We start from the raw sequence: 23,624 nt of genomic DNA on the forward strand, positions 1-23,624 counted from the left end.
CGAAAAGCAGTAAAACATTCAGAGGCTTAAGTAATGGGAGGGTGAGTGCTGAACCCACATTAGAGTGCCATTGTGTGCATCTCCACCCACGAGGTCACACTCGTGTCATGCGCGCCCTCCACTGCTGGATGGAAGGAAACAAATGCCCTCGTTTTGACATGAAGTGCACAACAGATTCCTAAGTAGGGCTGTGACCCTGCATAAAGGCATCTTGGCCAATTCATCCAACAAGTTTCAGTCAGTTGATGAAGCCTGCATATGTTTGCACGTGGGTAAAAAGCACTGCTTCCTGGTGATGTGTTGATGTGCCAGAGCAGGTGCCCTTGTGAATGAGGCTTCCTTCTCTCTCTCTCTCTCTCTCTCTCTCTCTCTGTGTGAGGGAGGGAGGGAGGGAGGGGGCGGCATCTTCTCTTTTCCAACATAGGTCCTACTCACCAGGGATTTGCAAGCACTTGTATAAAAGAAAATCAGAACCTAAAATAACCAATTAACTGGTGATACTTTTTAAATCAGGAGGCTTTTAATGCATGCACCCTGTTTGTCAACTAAGATGCAGTCCAATGAGGCGCCCCCATGCCTCTCCAGATTCAGCTTGTCGGCATCCTTTGCCTGGTAGGAAGAGCGCAGAGGCACAGGTGCAAAACACAATTTTGGAGCAGGCCGAAAAGGAATGCAAGGCGCTGCCTGGGACACACTGTACGTTGCTGGAGCCTGTCTCTCCCCTTCCTTTCCCTTCCCGCCCCAAGAACCTTGCTTCCTTCTGCAGGGGTGGGAGGAGGGTGCTCCAAGCTCAGAGTCCCAGCTCCGACCTCTGCACAACCTTCTGACTTCCAAAACTCCCATGGCCATGTAGAATCTGCCCAGTGTTCATACCATGGCAGCCTCTGGCTGAAATCCTATGCGTGTTTGGGCAGAATAGTTACCTCCGTAGCCAAGTATGGCCCTTCAGCATGCAGTCCACTGCAGGAGGGTCTCTGAAACGGGATTCCACCCTCAGAAGGAACAAGCTGCTGCACCCCTGCTTGACTTCCCAGGACCACCTTAAGTGACAGAGCAGCTATGGCAAACCCTCCAGATTGAGGCCCCACTTCAAAAAGTGATGTCAGCTCCTGCCTCCCTCGAGCCCTCTCCATTCTGCCACCTGAGGCAGTCTTCCTGGCTAGGCCACATGGTGGGGCCTGCTCGTGGTGGGGCCTACTCTTCAGGTCCCCAGTACAGGATAGTGTCTGTGGGGACCTCCAATGGCACTGGCAAAGGGCACTGAAAAAAGGAAAGTTAAAAATTGCTTTTCTTTTTAAAATATGTATACATAGATGTGTATGAAATGCTCACAAGTTTTTAGCAGTTATACATAAGCTTCAGCAAAAGCAGACCAAACATCCAGACACCTACTTCAAACAACTCTTTATATTATCAGTTATCTCAACATTGGAGCTTGGGAGCATATTTCCTGCTTGTCCAATTGGGTGGCCTTTGTGTGTACTAGAATAACTCTAATCATGCCATACTGGTTGGGGATGATGGGAATTATAGTCCAAGACTTTGGGACAGGCCCTAGTTGGGAAAGGCTGCCCTATTATTTCATTTTTCTGAGCCTTTTCAAATTCGTGGCATGGCCTTGAGTTCTGCCTCCGAGGTTTTCCTGCGGTTGCCCCTTTAGACTAACCCAGCTTGGGAAAACTTCCTGTCATAGCTCTCCAAAGTGTTCGTCAATCATCAGCTGTTCCTAAGCACTAGCAGACGACTGCCTGTGTGACAGACTCCATAAACACATTGCGCTTATTTTGTGTTGTGTTCTTCCTAGAATGAAAACCCAGGTCCGGGCTTCTATAACGTCACTCATCAGTCTGCACTTCTCAACAATGTCTCCCAGTCCCGGAAAGGAACCTGTTTTTTCCCTTCCTTGGTAAGGGAAATGGCTTATACATATTTATCACCAGGGCAGGGGAGGGGCTGGGAGGCTATAAAAAGAGAGGCCAGGTCTGAAAGCTTTTTGGTGAAGTTCTCTTTTCCTGCCATTTATGAGCTACGGTAATAAGGGGAAGTTCATGATTGTCTGGAACAGATCTGCAACAGAGAAAGATTAACTCGTCTGCCAAGAGATACAACTATAATACAACTGTAATTAAACCTGGATTCCATCATCCTCAGGTTTAACCTTGGAAGCTAATTCTTTTGAAATGAACAGGATTTACTTCCTCCTAGTAAATATGTTTAGGACTTGAAGGGTTTGTTCCTCTTCCATTGGAGTACGGCCTTTAAGAACACAAAATGTGTGTACTTGTTTGCACAAGTAGTGCTCCTTCACAAAGCCTAAACACGGACCATTTGGCCTAAAATGGGGCAGTTTTGACAGGTGGTGTGGATTCACGGAGGTCCAAATCCCCTGAGGTTCTCTGCTGATGTGGCAACAATGCCTTGCGAGCACACTCCTTCACTTCAAAGGGTCCTCTACACGAAAAGCTGTCCTGCCTTTAAGTTGCCCACCAAAAACGAATATTTGGGCAGGAGACTGAACAACAGACACACAGTTCACCTGGTCACTGGTTTCTCCACTATAGTGAGATGTATTATATTTCTGTGTAATTCCTAATTATTTCTAAATGGGCATCTCTCTACATATCAGTTGACATATGCAAATGTTAAACCAATTGGTACCCCCTTTTCTTGGGGTGGGATACTTTGCTTCCTTTCTTTGGCAGTGCAGAAGCAGCCATCCTCCTGTGTACTGAAATGCATCCTTGGAGTGCTTCCCTTGAAGTTTGTTCAGGAGCTACCTTTGGGCCATCATGGGGCAGTCAGATTGATTTCTGGCGTTGGCCACGGAGTGGAACATATAACTCTAATCTGGTATACTTTTCATGGATGGCATCTTTGCTTCAGAACTAAACACAATACGCTGACGCTTACTTTAAGGTTTGTTATGGTCTGGATCTGGAATACTTGAGTCTTTCCCCATGTATACCTTCCCATCTTTTCCCCTAACTCCTTTCCTCTGCTTCAATACAGTGGTGCCTCAAACTTCAAACTTAATTTGCTTCACAAGGCTATTTGAACTCTTGTGTTCCAAGTCGGAAGCAATGTTCCCCATTAGAAATAATGGAAAGTGCATTAATCCATTCCTAGACCCTAAACAATACCCATTTCGGCATTGAGAACGATCAAAAGGGCACTGAGAATAGATTGCAAAAGCACCGAAAATGGTCAAAGAGGCACTCATTGAAAAGGCACTGAGAATGAATCAAAAAGGCACGGAAGCATTTTTTTCCACTGCACCTGCAGTTAAACTTGGAAGCTTCATGCAACCTTTGGAACGCTCTTGAACCTTCACCCATGTAAGTGGATGAGGTGAGATTTAAACCAGGGGCTTCTGAGCACGAAATTCATGCCCTTAACTAATCTAGTGCACCAGCTTCTTGAATTTTGAGAGGTTTTTTCTTGCATGGCAGGTGTCCATAAGAAGTGGTGACAGCTCATATTTACATCATCATGGAGTTAGCGCTGAAGCCTTTACACTGACATGGCAAATATCATCCATCACCATACAGGGCTCACTCAGAAAAACGTCACTGCATGAAAAGGGAGATAAATGAGGTTGTGATGGCTTACTGCCTCAAATATGAGCATCAGTGCTGGTTCTAACTGGGTGGCAAATCCTTGCTGACAGTCAGCTGGTGATTAATGGGTGTGGGCAGCCTGTGTCTGGGGAGGTGCCCAAAGCCCCCAAGCAGTTCAGAAGCCATTTTTTAAAACACCGAGTGTTCCTCTTGGATCCTCTGATCCCCTCATGCATTACAATTGAAATGGGAGGAGAACAGAGGAAAATGGGGTTGGCAGTAGAAGAGAGGTTAGCTGGGCCTCAGCCTATGAGACTGCAGGAATTACTGTTACTAATACCAACATGCTTATATTCTGCCATCTTTCCTCTTGCAAAGAGCAAAGCTGACTCTTTTTTCTTCTGGCAAGGCATGAAGGTAGCCCTCCACTCCATTTTATCTTCGTAATGACTTCGTGTGAGAATCAGTGCCTGGCTCAGCGCTAACCAGTGAGCTTTGTGGCTGAGCAGGGACTTCACCCCAGCTTTCCTGACACACTAAAACTCCTACACAGCCTCTCATTTGTGGCACATGCCAAACAGGCTCTTGAGTTCTGCTTCTTTTTTAAAAGGAATAGAGATGCCATCACAAAATCTTGGTTGCAGCTTGCAAATCAGGTGAACTTCATCAACAGAACAGACAGGGTCTGTCACCTTAGACAAGAAAGAGGACCAGTGGTGCCTCTAGGGCAAGCCCTGAGGGCTGCGGTCCACGGCCCTGTGGCCCAGGGAGGGGCCCAAATGACCTTAAGGGAGTGGCAGATGATGGGGGCAGTTTGAGCATGCCAGGCATTACTTCCTAGACCAGTATGGGCAAGTCCAGGCCCACTGGGGTGGACGCTGGTTGCCATAACAGCATTCCTTTCTCAGAAACTCTCTTTTAAAAAATCAGTTGCCAGACATATTCAGCTGCCTGTCCCCAGGGACCTCCAGTGGCCCCCATTAGCATCTCCTTCCCTGCTCCCTGCAAAGCTTTGCTTTTAATTTGGAAAATGTTAAGGACACCAGAACCTCCTTCTTCCTAAATCTGCTGATCTGCTGGAGGTCTCCCACCCACACAGACCTTTCCTCTTTCCTGCTTACTCTCTCCTGCTTTCTCTCTCTCTAGTCTCATTACTTCTTGCTTCACATCTTTTTCTCTTCATGTTTCTCCCCTCTCATAGTAGCCCACCTGTTTCCCTTTCTGAGTTCTCCTCCACCCTAGTCACCAGCCTCGCTCTTTCTCCCTTCTCACCCCTTTGTCTTGCTGTTTCTCTCCCCTCTGCCAGGTGGGGAGCAGAGTGGCTGAGCCCAGGGTTCAGGCTGTGATCACCTCTTCATTCCCTTTGGGGCTGGGGACCATTTCTTTTCCTTTGAGCCCAGGAAACCCACGTTGCCATTCCCTATGCAGACGCAGCTCCCCCGTGTTCCAGATAAGCGTACATAGGCTTGCATTAGGTTCTTGGTGAATTGCTTGTCTTTGGACTGGCCAGACCATTATGAGATTAGCCACACCCTCAGTGGAAGCCATTTTGCAGTGGTGCCCACAGTTAATTTTCCTTGACCGCCATAAAAACGCAGCCCCTACGGCCTTCTTGGCCATAAACGAATCAGAGGCTGAAGTGAGGGAGTCTGTTTTTCTGGTGACAGCCAGCGGCCAGCTGGGTAAACCACCCCATCCCATTCCTGTTTCTCTTCCCAGGATACACGTATTGCTCGTCAGAGGATTCCCAGCTACCCCGCTGCGAACGCCTATGAGCTCCCACCGACTCTGCAGTCCAAGCGAGATTTCAGCCTGGGCTATTCCAGTATGTTTCAGCAGCCAATTGCCCGGAAGATTTCCAAAAGATCCACCCCAGCTCCCAACCAATATCATGTAAGAAGGGATAAGGGGAGGGAATGCTGTACAGAGAAGACAATCATTGTCTGGAATCCAAAAAGTTAGCAAGAGGCAGGAGAGGCACATCTGCTGAAGGGTATATACTGTTCCTTCCCAAGCAATTTACTTGTTGCCCATTGATTATATCCATTCATACACTATCTGATTGAAACCATTCATTCATTCACCCCAAGGGTGGGGGTGCGGTGGGGATTAAGTTTTCACAAGCTTTCACTGCAGGAACCCAGAACGATCCAAGTAAGCCCAGCTGTGGCAGCTGTGTGAGAAAATTCGAAACCAGAGCTGCAGTGATTTAAAAATAAAGTATTGTAAACGGGATAGATTTTAGATGTCACTTGTTTTTCCTATGTTATCCTTCCTAAGTGCAATCAACTTGCCTTTATTGTTTGCAGAATAAAATAAAAACGTTTGAAGTCGTTTTGATTGCTTAAACACAATGTACTTTGAAAGTACTTAATTTTAGGTGGCTTATTTGAGGATCTTCAGAGAAGCCTGGCAGGTCACTTTCCCTCTTTCTCCCAGCAATCCCTTATTATTCCCACTCTTCTGTCCACAACACATACATGCGTGCGCGCGTGCGCGTGTGTGCGCCGGGTGACCACTTCTTTTCCCCATCCCCATGAGAGCCTCCCACTTCTTGCCTTAAGTACCTTCACAACCCACAGTTGTCTTGTCATCCAAGATGCATATGTAATATAAACCCTCTTGAGATTTTATAATAATGTGACGGTATATTAATAAAATAAATAAGAAAAAATGCATAGCAGGGGTAGCTTCCAACCCGCCCCGGAATCCATGGCTTGTTGTAAGGTTCTGGCATGGTTTGGAAGTCGCTCCCTGCTGTGCCACCCCTTATCCCTCCCTGCCAAGCTGAAAAGTTGGATGGAAGTTGGACTGAGAAGGCTCTTGTCCCCTGAGCCGCTGGGCATTGCTTGCCCACACCCCACTGGTTTTGCCTCCATGGAAATGAACCCCAATTTCCTTGGTGTATTATGCAGGCCAGCCTTCCCCAACCTTGTACCTTCCGGGCACATTTTGACTGCAACACCCCGAGTTCCTGTCCAGCAGGGCCATTGACTGAGCTGTGGTCCAAATGCCTTTGAAGCTTGGGAAAGGGTGATGTGGGCACCTCGTTTATAGTTCTCAGAGAGGGGTTTGGGATTCCGATTCTGAAACAAGCTGGGCTGCCTCACATGAGCTCTGGGAACCCCGCAGGTGCCGCAGAAAGCCGAGGGCAAGCAACTTCTCTGCCCACCTGCCCCCACTGCTGCTGCTGTTCCATGCAGTTGAGTCACCTTCAGTGTGGTGTATAAAAGCCAGATGATATACCGAAAAGAAAAGAAAAATCTGTTCCAGTTACAGTTTTTTTCAACCTGGCAAAATTAAAAAGAATCTTTTCATGTGCCAGTGAAAAGACAGGCATGCTGGTGCTAGGCAGAACTCTCTGGGGAGGGCGTTCTCTAGATGGGGCACCGTGATGAAGACCAGCTCCTTTCCAGCCATCACCCATCTCACTTAGCTGAACGAGAGCCTCTGCAATGGGGCGGGCCGACGGGAGGGCACACGTAGCGATTTGCCCCCAAGTCTTGCAAGAGGAAAATAACTGTTTCCAAGCTGCAGGACAGGGACAGTCGAGGCTTTTATGTCACAGCCCTCCTTGTCAAGTAATGCCAAAGCTCTGCCCTGAAAAGCCCAGAGAACATTTCCACCACACCTGGTGTGAGATTCCACTAAATCCGAACTGTGGGACAAGCCCACGGGCCCTTTCCCCCGCTCATCTCCTTCCTCATCACCACGGGCACCAGCTGCTTTGCCCCTTCCTTGCCTGACAGGCAGAGAGCAAGGAAGCAAGCCAACCCGGCATCTTCTCACAACCACCTTTCCCTGGGCCAGAGCAAGAGGCGGGGCAACAAGCAGGGGGTCATGATGAAGCCGAGGAGAAGGTCCGGGGGGGTCTTATTGCTGAACTCCTGCTGGGGAGGGGGCCCTCAGTGGCTGCCCACGCCTGTCAGCCCTGCTTCATATTTCTATCCAAGCAGCACCCCCACTAGTTTAAAATAAAGGTGCACGTTAATTAGAACTGTGTCCTTGTATCATTTCAAATAAAGACATTTGGACAGCGCCAGGGTAGGGAAGCCTGTAGGCCGGGGTGGGCACTGTGTGGTCTTCCAGATGTTTTTGACCTAACTCTGATCCGCTGTGTGATGTGTAATGTAGTGCACGGCTTACAGTGAAGGACTGTGTAGGACAAAATATCTGGAGAGCCACAAGCCGCTCAATCCTGCTTTGGGTCTGCGTGTTCCAGTGCTGTCAGTAGAGTACAAGCACCTAAGTATGAGTCATTTGACCGATGCACTGGTATCCAAGACATCCATGGGTTAGAAACCATAATTCATTTTTTAAAAGAATTCATTATAAATCAGGACCAGCCCTTCCTTCAATTATGTGCACAAGTCATTCAGAGTGCAACCAGTGCAGTTGAGTTTACTCAGAAGAAGTTCCATTGGCTTCATTTGCAGTTACTCCCAGGTAAGTGTGAATAGTTGTTGCCTAGGAAAGTGAGCCCTTGACGCAGGGGCAGGGAACCTTGCAGATCTCTAGCTGTTGCCGGACTCTACGTCATATCAACCCTGCCCCACATGGACTCTACGTCCTATCAACCCGGCTGGTGCTGGAGGTCAGACTAGATGGCCCGGGAGGCCCCTTCTGACTCGCTCTGTTTCTATGTTTCTAACCCTGCCCCACATGGACAGTGGCTGCTGCCTTCCAAAATAACTGAAAGGCTATTGCTTTCCCCATGCCTGCTTAACACAGTTAACTGTCTATTTGCACACGCTGACACAGAGGACTGTGTAAATGGAGAAGGAAAAGAAGATGTATGCACCACAGAAAACCTGAGTTCATGAGGCATTGTCTGTATACTTCTACACCCACTGGATTCATCATAAGGACTAGAAATGCCATTTAGAAAACAAAATGCAAAGAATCTCAAGCTGCTAGCTTCTCACCCAGAAAATGCAGAATAGCCGATTTCACAGGGGCTGTACCAGAAACAGTTTTCTCCAGCGGTGCCCACAGGGGACAATCCACCCACACAGCAGGGGTGGACAGTACAGGTCAGCTACTGGGCAATGACCTAGTAGGTCAAGTGGGTTTTGAAATGTATTTTAAATTACAGTGTTCGCTTGTGCACCATCCAGTAACCAGGTTTAGTTCATGTTCTGCCATCATTCAGGCTGGGTGACCAAGCAGCAGTTAGTATCTGCTGGCATTCCTTTTTTTAAAGTATTTCCTGAAGTGGCCATTGAAAGGTCAGAGTGTTCTGCAAATTGCTCACTTCTGCTCACAGGTCTCGATGGACTTCTGCAAGCAGAGCTGCAACTCTGGCAGCAAGGCCGTGTTCTCGTCCAGAACTAAGCGGGAGTTGTCACTCGACAGGAAGGAGCACGTACCTTCTCCTTGTAAGTGAGCAGTTCTTAATTCTCCGCCCTTGCAAAATAACTTTATTCTTCTTTGTGGCTCCTAAAGATGTTAGAGAAATCAAATGCACGCGGTGAAGGGGGAGGGGGAACCACATTTCTTCCACTCCCCAGATGTTTTCCTACCAGATACCCTGATGGGGAAACAGTTCAATATGACTGAGCAACCAGTCTATTTAGAAATCCAAAACCAAAATCCAATTGGCTTATTTACTTTTGCTTTCTCCAGCATTAACAGTTCAGTAGGCATTAGCATGCAATAATCTTTAAAAAAAAAATCCAGGATGTTGAACCATTTCACTTTTTTCTTCTAAGTCTGCCTCATCTGATCTGGTGCTCCCCAGATGTGTTGGACTACAGGTCCCATAATCTGGCCAGAATGGCATTATGCTGACTGGGATGATGGGAGTTCTAATCCAGCACATCTGGGGGGCACCAGAGTGATTGCTCTAAGTGGACACTGTTGCGCCTCTTTCGGCTAAGGGCCAATGGAGCTCCTCCATTGCGGAGGAGCCCCTAGGACTGCATCCCAGTGCCAGGAGGGCAGGGCTAAAAGCAGCACTTGGCTGAGGTGTTTCATCCTTGCGGTTGTGGGGACACACAGCACAAAAGCTGACAAATCACCAATCAGCAGTGGGTGGGAAAAGGATGATGTCAGGGAAAGGGCTTGTGGCCATCTGGGAACCCAGGAGGTGTGGTCTGCCCCCCAGATGGACCGGACGTGGGTCAGGCCCCCCTGGGCCTGACAATCTGCTCAAGTGCCTACTTCATTCCACTACAATTAGAACGTGAAGCTTCCAGGTCCATTTCTCCATTTCTGTTTCTCTTTTTAAAATGTAGGCCATTACCAAATTAACGATTCCTTGATACGGCAGTCACCTGCGGTGCTGGTGTCCTGCTTCAAATCCAGAACAAGTCGCGAAACCAAGCCGGAGACCCTGAGCCCAGGGCCCGCGGCCTACCAGTGGCCGGCCAAGACGCCCGTGGCAGCATCGCAGCGATTCCCTGGCCTGTGAGTCCAGAAGCGCCCTTTTAAAACACGTTCCTTCAGCCTGCCGACTCCCTGGGTTCAGAGAGTCCGCAGAACCAGCAGCAACACAGAAGGGGGGGGGGCACAGAGATTACCCAGTCTCAGCACTCCCCGTCTGATCATGAGGATGGCAGCAGAGCGGAAAGGAAGGAATTTAGGGCATGGAAGAGCTGAGCCCAGTGGCAAAGTACGAGCTCTGTGTACAGTGAAGGCCAACATCAGGGTGGACGTGGCTGGGCCCCTGCCAGGAGCCCACGCCTCAGCAGGGGCCACTGATCCCCCTCCCCGCCACAGATTTGCTGTTCCCCTTTTCCACTGCAGCCTGCTTGCTCACGGGCTTCTCCCTCTGGCCCAGGCCAGCACGGTTGTGTTTAGGAAGGCGTGGGGTGGGGGGGCACCGTGCCTGGCTGGCCCACTCCCCGGCTCTCTGCTTGTCCACAAAGAGAGCAGCAGCCGTGATGAGAGGAGGAGGAAGAGGAGCAAGAGCGGCCAGGGACAGGGGCAATGAGAAAGCAGACTCATAAGGACAGGAGAACTGCCCTACTGGATTAGCCTGGAGGTCTGTCTAGTCCCCAAGGGACTACTCAGCAGGGATGGAAGGGCCTTCTGCACTTGCTCAGGAGCACCTGCCTTACTAGAATGGCATGCAGCTCAGGGCTGAGAAGAAAAGGATCAGCGAGCTAACTTTTGAAAGTCCGACCCTCCAATGAAGTTTTGCATCAACGTGTGTAACAAAGGAATTCCAGCCTTCTCTTAACAACCTATAGGGAGCAAGCCCCACTATCGCAGCACACAGCACTGCCTCCCCATAACTGCTCCAGAGGCCAATAAATGTAACTGCTAGCCAGTTACTCAACCCAGCCGATTTTATGGTGACCAATCTGTAAACAGCAAACTCGGTTTGCTTGAGATAAGATTAAGATCTACCTGTTAAATTCTTGCCCATTTCCCTCTGCCCCCCCCCCCCCCGTGTGAGCCTGGAGCTCTCTGCACACGTTCAGGGTATCTTTACTACATCTCATGGCTTTTTAATGCAGACTTGATGGAGGAAGAGGGAGAGAGAGCTGGTGTGCAGTAGGATAGGATGCAATAAACTGACGTGACTGCAGAAGATGTAAATCAGACCCAAGGAACAAAGAACACCTATCTGTGCTGGCAGAAAATGCCAGAACTATCAGCATTTAGAGGCCAATCCAGCTCCCATTTATGTCAAAGTGATGGATGCCTCCAGGGCCAGAGTTACAGCTGGGGAGAGCCAGCAGCGCCGGCAGTTTGTTCCAGTTGAGCATCGGTCCCTCCAATTCGAGACTCCCTTCCAGTTCATGCTCACTAGGCCCCTAGAACACCTCCAGAATCTTCCACAGAAGGTGCAGGGGTTCTGTGGCAGATACGGGGGGCTTCTTGACACACAGAATGACCCGAAAAGGCATGGCCTGCCTCCTCCTTGCTTGTGATTATTCTTCAGAAGCAGGAAATGCCATGACAGGAGAGGAAATGGATCATCAAAAACTGAGAGAGGAGGACACAGAAGTGCATCACAGTCACATCTCTGGATATGTACATGTAGGGAAGCACGACATTGTTTAATCCAGGGGTCCTCAAACTTTTTCACCAGGGGGCCAGTTGAAAGGTGCCGGTGCTGGGTGTGGGCCGGAAAGGTGGTGCCGGCGGTGCGCGCGGGCCGGCGTGTGCGCTGAGGCAGGGGCGAGGCAAAGCCCGGGCGAGTGCGCATGGCGAGGGGAGGGGAGGCAAGGCGGGGGTGGGCACGCACTGCGAGGCGGGCGCACGAGGCAGCGGTTTGCTCGCGTGAAGATCGTTTTCTCCGAGGGAGCAAGCCACTGCCTCCCCGCGTGCGCAGCGTGGTGGGCGGTGGCGGGCGCGCGCAGCATGTCCAAATGGGCATGGCGGGTCAGGTCCGGCCCCCAAGCCGTAGTTTGAGGACCCATGGTTTAATCTTTACCATCTGTTTCATGGATTATCAGGTTTCTGTCATTCCATCATCTGGTAATTGATGGAACTGTTTTTTTTAATGGATGCACAAGAATGTCATCCTTGTTCGCAAATGTGCATCTGAACTAATGCTCACTTGCACAGGAGCACATCTGCACAAACCCCCTCACCCCCAAATGAAATACCCATCTGCAAGTCCATGAAATCCACATGACTCAGATTCACAGAAATCCAAACTCCTTTGATTCTTTTGCCAATTTCTCTGTCTACACATTTAGAAATAAAAGCTATGATTTAAAAAGAATTGGAGTACATCTGACCACAGTGGAGAAGACTGTGACCAGACGAGTTGTCTGCCTGTGCAGGCCTCTGTCGCTGGGCAGCCTCCAGGCGAGCGCTCTCCCTTTCACGGTTCCTGTTTTCAAACCAGTCATGAACTGGGCCAAAACCACCCTGCTTCTTTCCAGTACAATATTGCATCTAGGGCCAGCCCTACCATGAAACAGACCGAGGCAGTTGCTTCAGGTGGCTTATAGGGGGAAGATGCTCATGGCGAGGTATTAGAGCGCCCTTCCCACGGGCATTGTGGCCCATGCTGAGTCACGATTCAAGTTGTGATCCTAGACATCTGCCACATCAGAACTTCCCCATCCTACCCAGTAAAGCAATCAGCAGCACACTGCATTTATATGGTCTTGTCAAAGAACCCAAGGAGCTGACAACAACCCTGCAAGGTAGGTTGAGGTGAGGGCCTGTGATTAGCCCAGTCACCCAGTTGGCTCCATGGCTGAGCAGGAACCAAATAATCTACAGATCCAAGCTATACTATGTTTGCAAAACCATCATCACTATTTTTGCCAAATTCACATATGCATTAGCCTCCCTCAGTTTTGTAATACATTATGTATCCTTTCTCATGTAAATCTGGCCTTTGGTCTATTGCTATTATATTGCTATAACTGAAATCTCTCCCTAGCATACCAAGACTCAGAGCCCAAAATCTTCCAAAAAGTATGCCAGTTGAGGACTGAACACAAGCCTGAACATGTGATCGGGGACACACTGATAACAGGGTTCGGCGCATTCTAGGGTACATTCTGTGTTCCCATAGAGTGAGAAAGCAAAGTGCTGTAGAGACCTCTAGTCAAGAGTGCGTGACTTCAGGCATGCTTCCCAAAATCCTCTGCCAGGCACTGCACTTCTTCACCAAAATATGGAAAGTGCTCCTAAAGCAGAAAGAGTGAAAAGCCACGGGCCGTGCCCTCAGCCGGCTAGTGCAGGAGGCAGAGCCCATTAAGCTCAGGGCCCAATTCCGTTTCAGGTAAATTCTCAGTGGGCTGCATTCCAACCCTGTGTGGAGCCAAACATACCAACATAGTTTAGCTTAATGCTCTTAGGAGCAGTATTCCATCTCTAGAAGAGACATTCCAGTCCTTCCAAATGAGGGAAAGCATGCAAAACCGTAAAGCCACAAGATGTTCAGCAGTAGGTCAGCAGCCTTTCGAACTAGGTGGCAGTCTTGATTCTTATTCATTCCTGTACCGCATGCAGAAGGCAGTCCTTCCCCAACATCTTCCAAAGATCGAGATGGGAGACAAGGCAGACGTCCGTCAAGAGCAGTGCCTCCTGGGATACCGGCCCAGGGCAATACAATCCACGGACAGCAGCCACCACAAATGATGTGTCCTGGGGGAACATCAGGGAATACAGCTTTGGATGCAGCTGCAAAGACCTCCTTGGCCTCTCTCCCCCACTCAGCAGCATAAATCAAAGGTCCACTCAAGTTGATGAGACTCTGCCTCATGAGAGTCCTGATGCGACTCGGGCAGTTCTACAGCCACGATCCCACAGGGCTGTCCGTGGGCATAAGCTAAATCACACACAGGCCGTGGCTCAAGTTGCCCACATGTCGCTCCGAGCCCAAGCCTGCTTCCACAGCGTCTCTACTTGTTTCTCCTAGGCGAAAGTACAGCTTGACTTTCTCTGCCCCACCTGTCCCTCGTCCTAAAACGCCCCCTTCACCTGGGCCTGGTCAGTACGAGATAGTGGACTACGCGGGTCCCTCCAAGCATTACATCTCCAGTGCTGTCTTCGTCTCAAACACAGGTCGCTGGGCAGGCGATAAATTCCATGAAGAAACTCCTGGGCCAGGTAAGATGGTGATAACGGTGACGAAATGTTTTTATGGCACTAACAAAGTATTGCATTTCTTCATTTGGCAGTAACATTTTAATAAGAGCACAATCCTAAACTTACTTAGCAGAGAGAACATTGCATGGAACATACTGAGATTTTACTTCTGAGTAAACACGCTTACCTTAAGCTTAGACTAGAATGGGCCACTGCAGAGCCTGCATGCAGATTTAGCCCTGGGGTGAGTGAAAGGATAAATTACTAAGAGAAACAGAATCTTCTAATCCTCTCCTCCCACGTGTGGAAGGGAAAGAGGCAGGAAGGGAGCATGGCAGATCAAGACTTGGCCCTGCTTTCATCAGAATTCCAAGACACCTGTTGGAGTTATTCCTGAATACGGCCAGATAGATTTGTAATGGCCCATTAAGGCCGTTGGGTCAAACCTACAGGCACATTCCCTTCTCAGCTGACAGCTGCATCTGCAGGCATGAAGCACTTCCAGCCCAATGAGATTTCTGCCCCTCCGCTCTTCAGGACTTTGGCCCTTCTTTTCCCACCAGACAGCTCGCGGATGGGAATTTAATTTAACCTTTTTAACGGGGCTGCTTGAGTCAACCCCATATGTCATCACTCATTTAGGAAAAAAATGCTAAAAACAATAAACCACAGCTGCAGGCCATTCCGGGATTTGGCTTGATAATTTAAAATACCATGTGCATTTCCAAAACCAAAATATTGTTTCCCCCATTTTGAGACACAGAGAAGGATGTGTGGGAGAAATGAAGTCTGGCAGTGCAAACCTGCATGAATCGTCTCAGAACTGGCCCATATTGAACTCAGTGGAACTTACTCCCTAAGTGATTGCAGTCTTAATATACAAAAGCCGCTCTCGCTCGCGCGCGCGCTCTCTCTCTCTCTCTCTCTCTCTCTCTCTCTCTATTTTTGCTTGACACTATCATTCATATTCTCCCTTTCATTTCCCACCCTCACTGAGCTCTGGAATGCTGAGCAGCACCTTGCTACAAGCATCTAAGAAACAGTGCAGCTTTCCCTGCCTCCAGCACCAGGTTTTGCTGGCCCTTGTGCAGGATTCCTTGGGTTTCCTTGATAGATTGCCTGTCCCACAATGCTTCTGCCTTCGCACTGCCGTTGCAACCAGCTGTTCCGGCCCCTCATCCTCACTGGCACTTGCTTGGCCAGGGCCGTGGCATCCACTGCTCCTCCTTCCATGACCACCCATGCCTGGGCCAGAGCAGCGGCAGAGGATCAAGCCATCTGTGGTGGAGAAGCAGCGACAGGACTCCAGTGGGGCCCTGGTGGGGGCCTGGCCAGCCTTGGGGCCTCTGCCATCAGTGCAAGAAGCGCAGCACCCCATGATGCCGGTCTTCCCATGATGGCAGACTCTGTGTTGGGAGCTGAGCTCCCTTCCTGTTTGCCAACAGACAGTTCTTTGGCAAAAAACACTTTATTTCCAATGTATAGTCAGTGAACTAATATCCAAGAAGAGAGAGTCTTAGAGCATACACAGAGCAGCTCACAGAACCCAAACTAGAAATGATTTCCAAGAACCCTCCTTTGCAGTTACCCTGCCCCCCAACCTCAGGTTTGCCCCTCTGGAGACAGGCAAGCCTTCCAACCTGCACAGGCCCGCTAGTTGACTAGCCCTTCTGACACTGTGTCATTGAGTCGAGGATCTGGCCATCCTTCTGCCTCCTCTCCCAGCACTTCCAGACCCTCTTGGTTGACAGGGTCTGTCTGAACATTTGGAAACGACGGCCTTGAGAGAAGCACGTCCTTTTCTGCCATCTCTGTGTGCGCGGACCTCATTTCCCAGGCCTCAATGCCCCCATCCGAAGAGCAATGCCACCCTGGCCCTGGAAAGAGCAGCATGCTAATTTCTTCTTTCACGCTGAACACGCCGCAGAGCCCAACTCCTGAGCACCCTTTGGAAGTATTGCAACGCCTGCCTATTCGGGGCTCAGACTATCTTCGAAAAGAGCGGTTGCTCAGGGACATTTTTTTTCTGTCTTTGCTTTGTTGCCTTCCCTGAACCTTCAGAACAGGGTGAACGAAGCCTAAACAAAACCCCATGCCACGGGGGTGTGAGAAGCGGTGCCTGCCAGCACAGTATTCAGCTCTGGTGCGTATAAGCTGGCTTCCATATGCACCGTTTTTCTCTGGAACTGACATGGCTTTTCACTCAGTTGCACTGCGGAATTGCCAGAGAGGAAACGAGGAAAGGGGGTAGCACACTGCGTAAAGTTTACATGTGCTACACGCACACACACAGACACAAATTTAGAAATAAGTATATGAAAATAATTTAGAAATACGGTATATTCCACTATGTTCAGTCAGCTCCCTGGTGGGTGTGTACAGCCCTCTCTCTCGAAACCAGGCCTGGTCAACTTTCAACTCAGAGCAGTTCTTTGACACCCCTTCAGATGGAAGACCATAAAATATGGTCTTCCAGATGCAGCCTCCTCTTTCCACATTACGGACCAGCAAAGAGCCACTCAACACTGGAATCATTGTATGTTACCTGCCTCCACTACCAGCCTGCACCCTTCTTTTCCATTTATAGTGCACCTTAGTAGCTGCTTTAAAGAAATCCTTCCTGCACTAAGCTCAAATGCAGTAATACTAATGTAACATAAGAAAGAGCATTAAATCTATGTCCAGGCCCCATAAGCTGAGTGTGGGGCAGGCTGAAAGAAAAAGCAGCCCTTATATTAAACAAATGTTTCCATTCTTGTTTGTGTTCTAAAGTGGAAATGCAGAACAACCTGAATGAGTAATCCATTCCTTCTCCATTCTTTGTCAACAGCCGACTTTCCCCTCTTACTTTTACAAATCTGTCTGTCTATCCATGGCTTTTGATTTGCGCAGCGACACTGCAGTTTTGTACATGGGCGTCTAACACTATATCACAGTGCAACGTGGAGTCATTTAAACGTAATTCTTCTTTCCACTGGCAGTGGAAGAGTTGAATGGTCCACTGTTTTTAACCCCATTAATAATATTCCTTCAAGTCCGAACATAACATTTTATAAAGCAGAGCACTGACGTTTTCATCCAGATTTAGGCGTACTTAGAGCAGATCTATTGCAATCAGTAGGACTTGAGTTAGTCATGACTAATTTGCATTCATTTCACTGGGTCTCAATGTAGGTATGATTAAATCTGGACCCAGCCCTATGAATGATTGAAGGTGGCCGAAATCTTACTGCAGTTCATGACAGCCATGTCCATTAGTGGTAACCTGATCTTTCTCTCAGTGACTCAGGCTCATTGGAGGATGTAAGCAGTGCAAGAAATACGAACCTAAGTCCCTCTGACAGATTAATGTAGGGCTTGCAATGCAGACAATAGTCATTTTGCTCATTATTTACAGTAAGTAATCATGATTCATTGGTATCTCTATGAAGCATTTGGAATTGGCAGAATAAGCATTCCCACATTTTCTGCACTATTACTCTTTAATGGGTTCTTCCATAGGTGACCAAATGCAAAGGACAGTAGTCCTATACCATTATGTTGTTTCCATGTTAGCCCTTCTGCTTATCAGTTTGTCTGTCTATAGCAGCGGCATGGCCAGTGTGACTTGGCAAAAGGCTATTGAGGCTTTTAAGGGCTACTGTGCTTTTAATTGAAAGGTTCCTTGCAATTTCTGCCTCTCCTTGTTCAGTAGCCACAGGATTCATGATGAACTGTCTCTTAATTCAAGCTCTGTTCGCTGTGCAAAAGAGAGGTGCATTACTGGTTTCCTTGATTTTTTTTCTTTTATAATGTTGTATTATAAAAAAGGCAATATAATGGGAAGAAAAGGGGGAATAAGGCTAAGAAACCTGTCAGTGTTGCCCTTCCCATGTGGGAATGGAAGCTGACTGGAATTAATTACTAATCTCCAAGCCACATGAACAGGAGGCAATAAAACAAGCAAAGCTGCAAGGAGGGGACTTTTAAATAGCACTGCAGGAGACCTTTATAGAAAGAGACTTAGAGTGTAATACTACAGCCTTCTGACATTGAGAAATCATAGAATTATTCAGTCGCAGCTCTGAGACGCTGTGATCTCAAAGCTGGTACTCTGAGTCTGTCCCTTGTCCACCTCACAATGAGTGAGGAAGGACTCATGCCAGCTTCCTCGTCCAAGATCACAAATGAATTTCAGAGGGGATAAAAAGGGGCATACAGAGGGAAGGGGGCCGGGACCAAAGACGTACACCCATTCCTATCTGCATCCCAGGCTCCTTCCCTCCCCTTTCTTAGAAGAGCTTTATCTTGAATGCTAAACAAGGCTGCCTAAATAGAGATCAGGGCATAACTGAGCCTGACTTGGGACATAAAACTTCGGAGGCTTCTGTGCATGAAGGGTAAGCACATCAAGATTGCAGCTCTCCTCCTCCGCTAACATCACAGCAGCTCTTGGCAGTGGGGAAAGGCAATATGGAATCTCCATTTTAGTTCTCCTTCCAGTCAACGAGGGAAGGGAGAATCCTACAGCAGTGCAAGAGGGCTCTGATGTAGAAGCAGTCCAGGAAAGGAAAACAGTTGCAATTCTAGGAAATAAGTTGGAGAAAGATGAACGCCTGAATATGTTGAAAAGCGGAGTGATTCTACTCTTATTTATGCATTCTGAGTTCCCTCACTTGCTTCTGCAACTGCAGGCAACCAGGCCTTCGCTACCTGCGGGGTGTAATATGCTGCTGAAGCATCTTTGGTTTACATTACGGGAGGAAAACACTGTCCTTTATATGGGTTTTTTCCCCCACAGGTTTGCACTTGTCTGCCTTTGTAGACGTTCTATGAATCAAGCACTAGGTGGCGCTGTGGCTGAGCGACAGTTCGGTGGATGTGGGCCCTCTCAGGAGGTGTTTGCTCCCGTTTAATGTAAACTGGATTTAAAAGGTCATACCGGACTTCCTTTGTTCTAAAAAAAAAAGGGGGGGGAATACCCCAAACAGTCAAAAACCTGGCAAAAAGTCAGAAAATATGGGAGGCACTCTGGAGGTGCAAGTGGCGCTTGCACCATGCATTCCAGGGGGTGGCCAGGTTTGGCCACGTGGATAAGGCGCTGGGTTTGTGGGGGAAAAGAACCTGGTGCAGGGAAAGAAGCGGCGTCCCAGCCTGCACGCCCCCCACCCCCAGCACGCCCCCTTTCCGTCCTCCGGAGCCCCGTCGCGTCCTTGCAGAGGCAGCCGGAGCAGCCTTTCGCACACCGGCCGCAGCGCTTGCCCCGGCCCCGGCCCCGGCCCCGGCCCGTGGAGTCCCAGCCCACGGAGGCAGGAGCGCAGAGCTGAGCCTCTGCCTCGCCCTTTGCGCCCCTGGCAACACGCCCCCCCCCCTTGCGCCCGCAGACCCATGCTTTTCAATACAAATCCCGACCACGTGTTCATTTCATTTCTATACCGCGCGACTGCTGAAGCTCACCAGGCCGTTCGCAGCGCGACACACAGCACAACACGCTCGCCTCACGAGAGACGGGCCAGCTGTGGGAGTGGGTGTGTCCCCTGCCGCAACGCCCGCCGCCCGCCTGCGCGGAGCCTCCACGGACCGGCGGCAGGGCGCCCGGAGCAGCGCCTGGCGGCCGCAGCCCTCGCAGCTGGAGGCGTGGGAGGGACCCACCGGAACTGCCCGCGAGGGGAGCAGAAACCGGGGCAGGAGGAGGGGGAAAGGCAAGGGGCCCCGCCGCCCAAGGGGTGCACGAACTGCTCTCCGGGGTACAAGGAGGCCGGGCCATGACGTGCATTCGCAAGTCCCGCGCAAGGAGGCACAGCTACCCGTGTTCCGCAAAGCGTAAATGCCGCAAATTGGCAAGGGTGCAAATCCTGCCCACTGGGGTTTGAAAGAAGGCCCCACCCGCTTCCCCCACACCAATCATGTTGGGGTTTCCTGGAATTACCACAGTTCCCCCTCCCTTCGCACTGGAAGATCGACGTGTCTCCCCTAAACTTTAATTACTGGCAAGCAGAGTAAACAAAATGTGGAGATAATCGCACCTCGGATTAACCTCATTGGCTACGATATGGCTGCTGCTCAGACACCCGTGTTCTCAGTGGGGCCCTGAGGCTGAGAGAGGGGGTTTCGTCCACAGCCACCCACTGAATTTAGGACCCTGCTGCAATTCTAAGCAGCCTAAATCAGCTTGAATCAGCAGAATTTAGGCTGCTGATTCAAGCTGTAACAGCCAGCTCATCCCTCCAGCCCCTTTGAAACACAAGAGTGCTATAACAGCCATTGCAATGTGCTGGAGCCGGTTTGGAGGCTCCAGAAAGCTCCCAAACTTTTATGCAAAAGGCGCAGCAGCAAAGCCAGCTGACGGGTCCGCTGGAAAGAAGGGCTAGGATGAGTGCTCAGGAGGCCCGGAGCTCAAAAGGAACAGAATTCAGTCGAATTCAATTCTTTCCTTTCACCCTGGAAATCTAATTGGAATGCCACGCAAATGGGATTTTTAACAGTTGCTAGGGGTTAATGTCTCCTTATGATAAAACCATGCAGTCTGCTGGCTCTCGCCTGTCATTAGGTGAACTTGCAGCCCGATTTTTTTTTTTTCCCACAGAGAACCGCCTTTCTCTCCCAAGGCAGCACAGAGGCTGCGCTGCAAGGAGGTTGCCTCCTGCCCTTGTGAATCCAGCCACGGTTTAGGGTCGCAGGGCCAGCCAGCACGCCTCACGCACTGCCTGAGGGCGGGCCTGCACTGATCTCTCCTGGCTCCAGCAGCCTGCCCATCATGGCTGCCACAGGGCCATGGCCAGCCACAGTTCTCAGCAGGGTTGCAGGACCCCTTTAAGCAGGATCTGAATTCCTTTCTGGGGAGGGTCCAAGAGGTGGGTGAGACCAAAGGCGCAAGGGGTGGGCTACACCTGTCTTCCCCAACCTGGTGGCTTCCAGAGGCATTTGGACCACAACTCCCAGAATTCCCATCCAGCAGGGCCACTGACTGGGAATTCTGGGTGCTGCGGTCCAAATGTGTCAGAAAGGCACAAGGTTGGGGAAGGCTAGGTTAAATGTACCAGCATAATTCAGCTTAAAGCTGCACCTGCTAGTAGCTCGGCCTTATTATATTTAGGCCCCACCCCTTGTGCCTTCAGCTCTGCCCACCACTGGAATTTGCCCCTGAGAGCCGCTCAGAATGGAATTCAGCCCTCAGGCTGAAAAAAGCTCTGCATCCCACCCTGACTTCTTGTGTCTGCCTGTTTTCCATCCTAGGAGCATACAACCTGCCCATCCCACGGAAGCAATCCTTCATCTACAACACCAGCAATAAGTGGATTCCAGCATTATAAAGCAGAGGAGCCTGCGGCACTGCTTTGGAGTTTTTTTTAAATTATTATTATTTTATTCTTTTGGTGACTGCTACTGCAATATTCTGTTCCAAAGAAGATTGCTTTCCTGCCCGTGAACAAGAAAATAACAGTCCTCGGCCATTTAGAATTCTGTATGTCCTTTGAGGTTGTCACTGAATCGCTGCATTTTGTGCGCTCGGCATATCATGTCCAGGAGAGATGCCATTTTTGTGTCAATATTATGTATAAAAGCAGAGAAGCCCAATATGCCTGAATCCTGCTTTTTCAGCTAGCAAGCCTAACAAAGGGGCAAAAAATACTGGCTTAGGACCACAGACGGGGGATAATAGTTCTGCCAAATCGTGTGAAGTACGGAGAACATGGGGAGCATGAGAATTCCCCCTTCTTGTAAGGGGGAGCTGCTGCCTCAATGAGGACTGGCTGAGGCAGGGGCATGCTGCTCAGTTTTACCACTCCCACACTTTCTTCGCTGGGGAGCACTTATACACGCCAAGGGGGACCTTTGTGTCTCTAGCTTCCAAGAACAGCACTCAGAAATGAGAATCACTGCCCCTCTGAGGCGCCTGATCCTGCCTAATCTTGCAAGCTAAGCAGGGTCAGGCCTGCTTGAGATCTGGATGGGGGGACTTAATGTTGTGAACTGCCCAGAGAGCTTTGGCTGCAGGTGGTATAGAAAGGTAAATAAATAAGAAGAGCTGCAGAAGAAGGGAACGGGGATTGGGCTTCCTAACTGGCCAAAAGTCCCAGCAGGTTACCCCTGGAGAAGACAACCCAACACATATGTACACTGCACCAGGCTCACTTTCAATCTTTGATCTTTATTACCAGATAATATACAAAACAAAAGTTACAAAAATGAACAAAGCAGATAAAAGGGGAGGGGGACAGAGAAACAAGACAGACAACCCTGGGGAAGTGTGAAGCAGCCTGGTTTTGAAATGCTCTACCATTCTCCACATCATGTTCAATATGAAACAAGATATATTTATACACACACACACATACACACACGTATATATTTATAAAATAAAAAGGAGGCAGAAATGTATAAAACAGTCACTCTTGCCAGGTTCTTCACAGGAGTTGGGGGCATGGAATATTTACATCCAGGGTTTTAAGGGCAAGTACTAAGGCACTGTGAAGGTGTAAAATGCTGCACACGCGTGTATCAGTGTGCGGCGCAACTGTGACAGTCTTTTTGAAGCCTTTTGGCAGTTCTGTGTGGCCAGCGCTTTGGGCTTGCCTGTAATGCCCCAAAGGACAAAGACAATTTACAAAAACCAGCAGCCACTGGGTCAATTTTCCTGAGTGTGAAACAGTGAAAATGTGTCACCTGACAAAGGAGGATAATAATAATAATAATAATAATAATAGTATAAAATATTAATATAATGACAGAATTCAACGGACAGAAGTTCCACATTCACATTGCAAACGGACCTTCTGCACACTCCTCAGAAAAGAGAGTTGTGCCACTCCCTCTCTCGCTTGCTCTCTCTCTCTAGCCCTTTCCTTGTGTCCAGATCAAACACTCTGAGCCAATGATTTTAGCGTGAGGTGGGGTGGGGTGAGGCTCCTCAGTTTCCCCAGGAATCTCCCAGCAAAAGGGTGACCCCTTCAAATCTTCAGAGTTCCTTAAGGGTCACCTGGAATTTCTCCTCAGCTTCCACCACTTCGAGCAAGAAGGCCATGTGGTTGCTGTAATGCTGAATTATGTTGTTGTCCATGTTCACCAGAATTCTGTAAGAGAAGCAGGAGAGAGAGGTCAGGCCTGCAGCTCTGTGGCGTTAAGTCCTGTGCTGAGGCGCTTTAATGGGGCCATTGGTGCTACTGCCCTGGCGAGGCAGCTGCCTTCCTCTCCACTCTCACTGCAGGCTCTCAGCATCACTTCTGCATCCCCTTTAGGTTAGAGCAAAACACAAATGCCTCCACGCTTGCCAGGTTTTACCAAAGAAAAAGAAAAATGATGCTCTGGGTACATGCAGTTTTTCATATTAAACTTAAATCATAACCCCATCGAATCGCAGCAATAAAATGGGGTTTGCTGCCGCTGTTGTGATGCTAAACATGTTTTCTTGGAAATATGTTTCCATTCACTCCAGAAAAGCATCATGTCTGTCTTAGAAAGCAGCGGTCCCCATATGTCCATCCCTGGCCAACTGCCCTGGGTATAAAATGCCTTTAAACATCAGAAGAAAAGATGTGGCATCCACCGCAAGGACGCACAACACAGAATCATGGGAGAGTA

At 49.3% G+C, this 23,624-nt stretch overlaps 2 protein-coding genes across 3 annotated transcripts in view; one reads left to right on the forward strand and one right to left on the reverse strand.

Moving 5' to 3' along the window:
• Positions 1–21,355, forward strand: part of STPG1 (sperm tail PG-rich repeat containing 1) — a 31,826-nt gene extending 10,471 nt beyond the window's left edge. The window contains exons 3-8 of the mRNA XM_044418798.1: positions 1,805–1,906; positions 5,277–5,450; positions 8,824–8,935; positions 9,794–9,965; positions 13,894–14,084; positions 21,279–21,355. Of these exons, the coding sequence (XP_044274733.1) occupies positions 1,805–1,906; positions 5,277–5,450; positions 8,824–8,935; positions 9,794–9,965; positions 13,894–14,084; positions 21,279–21,355 (828 nt within the window). The remainder of the gene's footprint in view (positions 1–1,804; positions 1,907–5,276; positions 5,451–8,823; positions 8,936–9,793; positions 9,966–13,893; positions 14,085–21,278) is intronic.
• A 1,646-nt stretch (positions 21,356–23,001) lies between these two features.
• The window catches only part of GRHL3 (grainyhead like transcription factor 3), a 32,663-nt gene continuing 32,040 nt past the window's right edge, over positions 23,002–23,624 (reverse strand). For both annotated transcript variants that reach the window (XM_044418781.1, XM_044418780.1), the window contains one exon: positions 23,002–23,116. In XM_044418781.1, coding sequence (XP_044274716.1) covers positions 23,002–23,116 — 115 coding nt within the window. The remainder of the gene's footprint in view (positions 23,117–23,624) is intronic.

The sequence above is a fragment of the Varanus komodoensis genome, unplaced genomic scaffold (assembly GCF_004798865.1).
Source record: "Varanus komodoensis strain SLA01 unplaced genomic scaffold, ASM479886v1 scaffold93, whole genome shotgun sequence".
NCBI classification, from domain to species: Eukaryota; Metazoa; Chordata; class Lepidosauria; order Squamata; family Varanidae; genus Varanus; species Varanus komodoensis.